The 10339-nt window shown below is 40.1% G+C and overlaps 1 protein-coding gene across 1 annotated transcript; it reads left to right on the forward strand.

The window, feature by feature from the left end:
* The first annotated feature begins 537 nt into the window (after positions 1-537).
* On the forward strand, positions 538-9996 carry NOX1 (NADPH oxidase 1). The gene is given in 13 exon segments (XM_090264078.1): positions 538-660; positions 1192-1257; positions 2004-2094; positions 3064-3102; positions 3105-3259; positions 3262-3302; positions 3519-3681; positions 4102-4195; positions 4198-4215; positions 4218-4246; positions 4357-4481; positions 9871-9968; positions 9971-9996. Coding segments are annotated over 13 exon segments (1068 nt in total).
* Positions 9997-10339: the final 343 nt, after the last annotated feature.

Consider the following 10339-nt stretch of genomic DNA (forward strand, 5'->3'; position numbering starts at 1 on the left):
CATTGCTGAGTTCTCTCCCTGGATGACTCTGATATTGTCTGAAGCCAATGTAAGCAAATGTCAGGTGCTGTCCATGTCTAGCTCTAGGGAGCCTGTTTGAAGCTACAAGCACACCACCATTTGTGGCTGTCTCCCTTGTGCTTGGCTGCACCCAGGATGGGCCTTGATGCTCTGTAAGACTGGCTTTGTATGAGCACAGGGTCAGGGGTGGGTCAACTAACAACCAAAGGCACTACATGAACCTTCTCTACCTGCCTCTGCCTGCAGTCCTGCCACTAGTCTTAGTCTAGCCACTGACCCATCTGTTTCTGAGAGGGCTCCAGGTTGAATGGGGAGGATGGGACCCCTGGATCTCCTATGGGAGGTGCCATTCAGACTTCAAAGAAGATAGCGGGTATTTTCTCACATGTCTGAGTCTGTCCCAGATTATTTCCCTGAACTCGGCAGGGTGAAGGCCCTAGTAGGATAGCAGGTTGGACCTCCAGAGCCCAGATTCTGGGTCTTCTGGAAACCAAGAGGGCATTCCTGGGATCTCTCATGAAGAGGAAGCTCCAGTCCAGTTCCCAGGAAAGTGTATGTAATGGCTGTGTGCTAAAGCCAGTCTCCAACAGCCCTGAGCCTGCCTATGTTGCTGTCTCCTCAGCAGGGGATAAGATGCAGGTTGGGGGATAGTAAGAAAGAAAAAAATAAAAATTAAAAAAAAATTAAAAATGCATGCAGAGTGGGGCAAGCAGGGTTCCAGAGGTTGTGGCAAGCGGGATTTCAGAAGGTGAGGTGAGTGATTCTCCCACAGGGTGAAGTAATTTTTTTTCCCCTGGGAAGGACTTGCTCTTCTCAAGAAAAATGGCACTCTGACTGGTGTGGCTCAGTGGGTGAACACCAGCCTGCGAACCAAAGGGTCACTAGTTTGATTCCCAGTCAGGGCACATGCCTGGGTTGCAGGCCAGGTCCCCAGTTGGGGATGTGTGAGAGGTAACCACACATTTATTTTTATCTCCCTCTCTTTCTCCCTCCCTTCCCCTCTCTCTAAAAATATATAAATAAAATCTAATGAAAAAAGAAAATTAGCCTTTCATTTGTAACGTACATTGAAAATATTTTTTAAAAAGAAAGAAAAAAGGCTGTTGCAGTCTGAAGGTATGCCCTAGCACTGGGAACCCAGCAGCTATTCCGCCATGTGTCTCCCTCAAGCCTCCTACTCCAGACTATCCTCCAGCAACTCCAAATAGCTCTGCCCTCCCTTTTCCTGAGCCCAAGGTGAGTGGCTGTAAACACACAACCTGTGCATTGGCCCATTAGAAAAAAAAATGAAGGAAAAAAAACGGAAAAAGTGACTTTGTCTCAAGTGGGCTCTCTGGTGAGCAAAAATCCCAGTGACCTTTCACTGCTGGATACTGTGTGGGCAGGTGATCCTGGCACTGGGGTTTGTGTTTGGGAGCCTGGTCTTGGGTCCAAGCTTCACTCCTCTCAGGGAGAAGCTTACACAGCCACACTGCAACCTTGATCCACTGCCGTGAAAGAAGTGTCGGCCTCTTTTTTCCCTGTTCTTTCTATTGGTCTCGAGGTGTTTTCTGCCCATCCTTGGTTAAGTGTCTGCTCTTCAGGTAGCCTTCAGTTGTTTATATCAGGTGGATGTTCCCCTCTTTATTTTCAGTTTGGTTCTAGGAGGTGGTGTGAGACAAATCCTTCTACTCTGTTCCCATCTTGCCCATGGTCCATATATATGTACTTACCAGATATTGTATTTCTGTGCTTTTCTTTTGCTTCCTGGTGAGACATGTAAAATTTCAGGCAGTGATCTGCTTTATGAGTAATAGATTAGCAAATAAAACCATTGTAGTTTATTCCTTTCCATTTCTGTCCTCAAGATCTGGTGAAATTACTGGCTTAATAATGATACACAGGAGAGAACTCAATAAATATTTACCGAATGAAGGAATGAACTGCTATTCAAATAAATCCTAAACAAGAGACTAATGTGTAACCTCATTTACTCTGTGCAGTCTTGGAAGTGGATCCTTCCACCAGGTGTTCTTTATAACTTTGAAAGGATCCTCTGATTTTACTGCTCCTGGTAGCAGCTTATAATTACCAAGATAAACCACATGAATTTTCATCTTGATAAGAGTTCTTCCTCTTCCTGGTTATATAATTAAATTACCACATTTTCACCCTGAAGGGAGTTAAAAAAGATCTTGTGGGTAACATACTTTGGTTCCACCAGTGCTGGACAGAACTATGGGAAGAGGGGTTTGACAGAAATTGTCACCATGGGTCTGCAAACAGGTGGCCTGGTCAGATCTAGCCCACAGAAATATTGTTTTGGACCCACACACTCATTGTTTAGAAAATTGAATTGGTTGCTAACACTTAAAAATCTGGATGGAGCTTTCACATTAAAAAATGGCATGGCATGGACAACGGGGTGGGGTATGATTGTAGGAGAAGGGGTGGGATGGGTGGGGGGGAGCAATGGGGAAAAAATGGGACAACTGAAAAAACAAAATATAAAATTTAAAAATTAAAAAAAAAATGGCATGGCATTTCTGGCTTCTCTTGAAGAATCAGACAACCTTGTAATCCTGAGTTGCAGTTACATAGTGCAACCCTTGTCTGGGCTAAGTAACTTCTACTCCCATTGATGTATGAAAGACAAAAGCAAATGAGAAGTAACCCAGTCTAATGTCTTAGTGAAGGGATTAACCAAAAACAAAACCAAAAAACCTCATAGATAACAGTGTGGTCATTATCAGAGGAAAATGAGTGTGGTGGGAGGCAGGAGAGGGTAAAGGGAAGATAAATGGTGATGGAAAGAAACATGACTTGGGGTGGTGAACACACAATCCAATATACATATGATATGTTATAGAATTGTACACCTTAAACCTATATAATTTTATTAATAAATGTATCTCCAATTAATTTAATAATAAATAAAAGAAATTTTCTTAATAACAAATAGCCAGACTGGAAAAAGAAAGACCTTGTGTTAACAGTTCACCAGTGTCACCAGGCCTTGTCGTCATTTGAAATTACCTCCTTTAGTCTCTGTGTTTCATTCATAAGTTGTCATGCACCCATCCGGAGTTTTGCAGTTGCAGAAAACAAGCATGGCTTCAGCATGGAAGTGGGATAGTATATTTTTGTTAATTGGTCCTCGATCTCTTACCTGGAGTGGCATCCCTTTACTCTGATCTCTGCTCCTGAGCAAAGCTTCTTCTCCATTCATATCCAAGCAGTAGGGGGGCTGGACAGAAAAATCTCATAAAGGCTTTTGAGCAACAGCATTTACCAATTCCCAGGTAGATCCTGGAGAGTCACAGAGACCCAGACTAGGATGCAGACAGGCAAAAATGAGAATGCAATTCTTCATTGAACCTCAAATCTGGTATAATAGAATATAATAAAAATAAACAGACTGAAATCCGCTATGGGAACTGCCATGTTTCTGGGAGGATGTTTGAGGTTGGAGGTGGAAGTGAGACTTCACTTGCCCATTGTCTTCTGTTTTCTGCCAAGATTGGGGTGGATGATCCCTTTGGCACTGTCAGTGAGGATGTTTCTCAGTAAGAAGTGGCTATGTTGGTTGGAGCAAGAATTGGGGTCACTCCCTTTGGTTCCATTTTGAACTCCATATGGTACAAATTCCACCATACAGATCACAACCTCAAAACACAAATGGTACACTCCCTCATACCACTTTTCATTTGGCCTAGGCCTGACAGATACATTACTTTCATGAGCTAAGCTCTTTACAATTGAAAGAGTAACCACTCCCTGGAGTTATGAGAGCAAGTGATCACTTCTCTCTGCTAAGGCATATGCTTCTACAGATTGACCATCACAACAGGGCCTTTATTTTCAATTTGGAGTTTAAATTACCTTGAACCAAAGATGACATTGATTATCTCTCTCCATAAGGGAAGTTGTCAGGACTCTGGACATTTGTGTTGCTTAAGGTTTGCTGTTCTGTAGAGGTAATTTTTCAGGTCACCCTAAACTTGATCAACAAATACACAATATTATCTACCCAATCATGTCACTACAATGCACATTGTAAAGGGCTCTTAATAAAGCTATGTTCTCTCTTGATGATTCCAGGTGTATTTATACTGGATATGCAGGGAGACAAGTGCCTTTGCCTGGTTCAATGACCTATCGGCTTCTCCGGGACAGGAAATGGAGGAATTAGGAAAGTTGGTTTTCTAAACTACCGTCTTTTCTCGCTGGTTGGGACAGCAACACTGTGAGTTCAAACAACACACTAACTCCTGTGTTGGATGCCAGACAAAAGACAGTGCATGCTGATTGAAAATAATTATTTCTTGTGATTTCCTACCTCACCCTCACACCCAGGCTGGTTATGCCGCATTAAACTTTGAGAAATCCACTGACATCCTGGTAGGTCCAAAACAAAAAACCTTTGGGAGACCTGTGTGGGATAATGAGTTTTCTACAATAACTACACCCACCCCAAGTAAGTTCATTCTCTTCTGGTTAGTTGAGTTTACAGAGTTAGGGTTCAGGAAAGGTATTAAAGTGTGTTGAGCACTCCTGGGAAAAGATCTCTGGGGCAGAAACTATTTGCACCTTTCTTAGATTCTTGCTTAAAACTGAGGAAATTCCACCTGGGGTTTCAGCCAAATAAGGGCCATGATCTTGTAATTGATGAGAAGACATTTGATGCTGTTCAGAAACCCCCATTCAAATAGTGAGGCAAGGAGACTTTGTTCTGATCTGTATTACCAAACAAAATAAAGAACTGGAACAATCAAATGCATTGCTTTTGGTCTTAGTGACCTCTACTTAAAGTAGCAAGAATTTGCAGTGAGTTATCTAGTTAATAGATAACTTGACTTCAGTCTTTCTTGGGTTTGGGAAATGCTAGGGCATACAGGAAAACCTGGTGCCATGAGATCAGGCATTCCAATGGGAAGGAGATTAAGCTGATCCTGTTAGATAAATTCCAGGAACAAATTGGCAGGTGAAGATCAATTCAATTCCACAAACATTATTGTTACCTTCTATAAGCCTTGCACTCACTATTCTAGAAGCTCTTGAGGTTAAAAGAGAAATAGGGCATAGTTCTTGCCTTCAAGGTACACACATTTTAATAAGAGATGAACAAAATCAACTCAAAAGAATGATGCACTCCAGGAAACAGGTATACGGACATCGAGGGAAGGAAAGTCTATACCCACATGGGGTGATCAGGGAATTCTTCATGAAGGCAGTGGTCACTTAGTGACTTGGATTCAGATGATCCTGGTCTTAACGCTAGTTCTGACACTTTCCATTTCTAGTGCCTTGAGCTAACAATCACTCTGACCTTCAGATTTCTCATCTGTAAAATGGGAGTTATATTAATAGATGCCTACTCTCTCACTTGTAGTATTCTTATGAATATTAAGCAATGCAATATATAAAAATATTCTGTAAACTGTAAAGCATTATATAAGCTAAAGAGATTATTTTAATTCATGTGTCAAATTGACCATAGTTGAAATTATGAGAATGGGTGAAATTGCTAGGGTAGAGAAAGTGGCAGAGAACAGAGTATTAAGGAATGTTTATATTATGTAGGAAGGGAGAAAGATGAACCAAGAAAGGAGGAGAACATGAAGTGATATCACAGAAGGCAAGGGAGGAAATATTAGAGAAACATGGTCAACAGTTTCGGAGGAGTGGCAGGGTCCAGAAAACACTTATTTAGCATAAGGATTATCTAAACATATTTATAGAGAGAACAGGAACCAGTAGACAGAAATAAAATAAATACACAAAATGGGGAAGAGCTCTAAGATGGTTATGATAACTGATAGGTGATAATAAGAGTTGGCAAGGAAATGAAGAAATCGTAGGAGGGTTCTTCCTACATTGCTTGATGGAATGTGAAACAGTGCAGAACTTCAAGGAAACTCTGATATTTCCTCAAAATGTTAAACATTGAGTTACTACATAACCCAGCAATTTCACTCCAAAGAATATTCCCAAGAGAAATAAATGTCCACACAAAAACTTGTACATGAATGAATGTACATAGAATAACTAAAAAGTGGAAGCAACCCACTTGTCCGTCAACAGATGAATGGATAAATAAACATGGAATATGCACAGAATGGAATGGTATTTGGCTATAAAAATGAGTAAGTACTGATATGTGTTACAACATGGATGAACCTTGAAAACAGTATGTTAAAACGGAAGCAGTAACCAAAAAACTCCTGGCACACAAAAGCCCCAGATGGGATGGGTTCACAGGTGAATTTTACCAAACATTTAGGGAAGAACTAACTCCTACCCTCCTCAAACTATTCCAAAAAATCCAACAAGAGGAAAGACTCCCAAACTCTTTCTATGAGGCCAGTATTAGCCTAATTCCAAAACCATGTCAAGACACAACAAAGAAAGAAAACTACAGGCCAATATCACTGATGAACATAGAGGCTAAAATCCTCAACAAAATATTGGCCAACTGGATCCAGCAACACATTAAAAGGATCATCAACCACGATCAAGTGGGATTCATCCAAGGGATGCAAGGATGGTATAATACTTGCAAATCAATAAAGATAATACATGACATAACCAAAATAAAAGACAAAAATCACGTGATCATATCAATAGATGCTGAAAAAGTATTTGATAAAGTACAGCACCCATTTATGATGAAAACACTCATCAAAGTGGAAATAGAGGAAGCATACCTCAACATAATAAAAGCCATATACAAGAAACCTGAGGCCAACATCATACTCAATGGGCAAGAACTGAAAGCTTTCCTTCTAAGATCAGGAACCAGACAAGGATGGCCACTCTCTCTACTTCTATTCAACAGCAATCAGACAAGAAAAAGAAATAAAAGGCATCCAAATTGGAAAGGAGGAAGTAAAACTGCCACTATTTGCAGATGACATGATAGTGCACTAGAAAATCCTATAACTCCACTATAAAATCTACTTGACCTAGTAAGTGAACTTGGCAAAATAATGGAATACAAAGTCAATAGTCAGAAATCAAAGGCATTTTTGAACACCAACAATTAAATATCAGAGATAGAAACTAGGAAAAATATCCCATTTACTATAGCAACAAGCAAAATAAAGTACTTAAGAATAAACTTAACCAAGGAGGTAAAAAACCTGTACCAGAAGACTATAGAACACTGAAGAAAGAAATTAAGGAAGATACAAATAAATGGAAGCATATACCAAGTTCATGGATTGGAAGAATTAACATCATTAAAATGTCCAAACTACCCAAAGTAATTTATAGATTCAACAGAATCCCTATTAAAATACCAATGACATATTTCACAGATCTAGAACAAATATTTCAAAAATTTATATGGAACCAAAAATGATCCCAAATAGCCTCAGCAATCTTGAGAAAGGACAGCAAAGTGGGGGGAATCACAATACCTCATATCAAACTATATTACAAGGCCACTCTAATCAAAACAGTCTGGTACTGGCATAAGAACAGATACATAGATCAATGGAACAGAATAGAGATCCCATAAATAAACCCAGGTCTCTATGGTCAATTAATATTTGACAAAGGGGGCAGGAGCATAAAATTAAGTAAAAATAGCCTCTTCAACAAATGGTGCTAGGAGAGCTGGACAGGAACATGCAAATAAAATAAAATAAAATAAAATAAAATAAAATCAGAACATCAATTTACACCATACACCAGAATAAACTCAAGATGGATAAAAGTCTTACAGATAAGCTGGGCCACCATAAAAGTCCTACAGGAAAACACAGGCAGCAAAATTTCAGGTATCTCACGCAGAAATATTTTCACCAATATATGTCCTAGGGCAAGGGAAATAAAGGAAAGAATAAACAAATGGGACTAAGCCAAACTAAAAGTTTCTGATCAGTGAAAGAAGACATCAGCAAAATGAAGAGGGAACCAACCATATAGGAAAACATATTTGCTAAAGATACTTCGGGTTTGCTATCCAAAATATATAAGGAACTTATATGACTCAATACCAGGAAGACAGACAATCCAATTAAAAGATGGGCAAAGGCCCTGAACACTTCTCCGAGGAGGACGTACAGAGGGCCCATAGGCATATCAAAGGATGCTCAACATCACTAGCCATCAGAGAGATGCAAATTAAAACCACAATGAGATACTACCTCACACCAGTCAGAACGGCCATCATCAACAAATCAACAAACAACAAGTGCTTCCGAGGATGTGGAGAAAAGGAAACCCTAGTGCACTGTTGGTGGGAATGCAGAGTGGTGCAGACACTGTGGAAAACAGTATGGAATTTCCTCAAAAAAAAAAAAAAAGAAAGGAACTGCTTTTTGATATAGTGATTCCATTTCTGGGATTATACCTGAAGAATCCTGAAACACCAATTCAAAAGAACCTATGCACCCCTATGTCCATAACAGCACAACTTACAATAGCCAAGTGCTGGAAACAGTCCAAGTACCCGTCACTGGATGAGTGGATCAAAAAACTGTGTACCTTTACATAATGGAATGTTACGCTGCAGAAAGAAAGAACTCCTACCTTTTGTGACAGCATGGATGGAACTGGAGAGTATAATGCTTAGTGAAATAAGCCAGGTGGTGAAAGACAAATACCATATGATCTCACCTATAAGAGAAACCCAATGAGCAAAACAAACAAATGAGCAAAATAGAACCAGAGACATGGAAACAAGGAACAGATTGACAATGACCAGAGGGGAGGGGAGATGGGGAGAAGCAGGGAAAGATGGGGGTCTAGTCAGGGAGCTAGTATAAATGACCCATGGACATAGACAACAGGGTGGGGACTGACTGTGGGAGAGGGGGGAGGGGGGCAGGACAGGGGAGAGCAAGGGCAGGTAATGGGACAACTGTAATAGAACATAATAAAAAATAAAATAATATTAAAAATAAAAACTTTACCTTGTAAAAAAAAGAAAAGAGTATGTTAAGTACAAGAAACCAGGCACAAAAGGCCACATATTGTGGGATTCCATTTATGTGAAATGTTCAGAATAGGCAAATCTAGACAGAAAGTAGATTTGATTATCTAGAGCTGGGGTGGATAGTTGGAAAGAAATGAGGAATGACTGCTAATGGTATGGGTTTTTTTTTGTGTGTGTGTGTGAGATGCAAACATTCTTGGATTAGATAGTGGTGATGATTGCACAACTTTGTGGCTATACCAGAAAGCACTAAATGCACACTTTAAAAGGGTAAATGTTATTACGTGTGGTTTACCTCAAATAAGTAGAAAAGAGATGAGAGGAAGGTATGAGAGAAGGAAGGAGAGGGTAAGACCCAGAGAATAGTTAGAAAGATAATTGTCCACTACTTCTTCAGTGTGAGACATTTGAAGTTGGGATATTGCACAATGGGTGGCTTAATGGCAGTTAACACATATGCGCTCGTTACATGCCAAACATTTTTCTAATTGCTTTATATGTGTTTTTCATTTAAACCTCAAAACAACCCTACAGGCCAGTACTGTTTTATCCCCATTTTATAGGGGTGAAACTGAAACACAGAGAGGTTAAGTAACTTGCCTAAAGTCACACAGCTGGGACAAGTGTCAGAGCTGGAATTTGAACCCAGGCAGCATGGCTCACTAGGTTCTTAACCACTACAGGGCACTACATCTGAGCATCAGTTCTCAATAGAATAGGCAAGGCTGGGTGCTGAGTGTGATAAGAGCTGAAAACTCTTTTTTCTGGGGCTTGCCAGAAAAAAAAGGTGAGGAAACATCTATGAAGAGGTTGAGAAGGGTGTCAACAACTGAATTTTTATGCGGGATTAGAGGCCTTGTCATTTCTCCATTCGCACTAACATCACAGCCTTTGCTACATTCTTGCTGACTATTCTATTCTCGGAGCTGTGTGGTGGGTGTCTTCTTATGTAGTCCTCAGGCTTTCGCAAAAAGCCTGTGCAGCTGTTGTCACCGATACTCCAATCTAGATCCTAGGAGGTTTCAATTTACTTCGACAAGGAAAATTTCTGACTTATAGAAATAAAGACCATAAGCTGCATTTTGTCTTTCCTTTGTATCTTTAACAACTTACTTTGGTCAGGTTTAGGCAGCCATTTAAGGACAATAATATGCTTCTCAAGTCTTGACTCCCTGGTATTCTCTTTTAGCTCAATTGTTTTGTCATCACTTAACTTCAAGAACCAAGAACTTCAAAAGTCACAGTAATTGCAAAGCCCATGACCAGGGAGCCTTCCTTGGGAAAATAACTGTAAGTCATTCTGAAATGTCACGACTGCAGCAAGGACTCATAGAGGTGGGTGACAAATTATCCCCAAGTGATTTTGTTGATTCCAGGTGTTACTGTCTCCTAGAC

Source organism: Furipterus horrens, unplaced genomic scaffold (genome assembly GCF_987537825.1).
Source record: "Furipterus horrens unplaced genomic scaffold, mFurHor1.1.pri manual_scaffold_17, whole genome shotgun sequence".
In the NCBI taxonomy this organism is placed as follows: Eukaryota; Metazoa; Chordata; class Mammalia; order Chiroptera; family Furipteridae; genus Furipterus; species Furipterus horrens.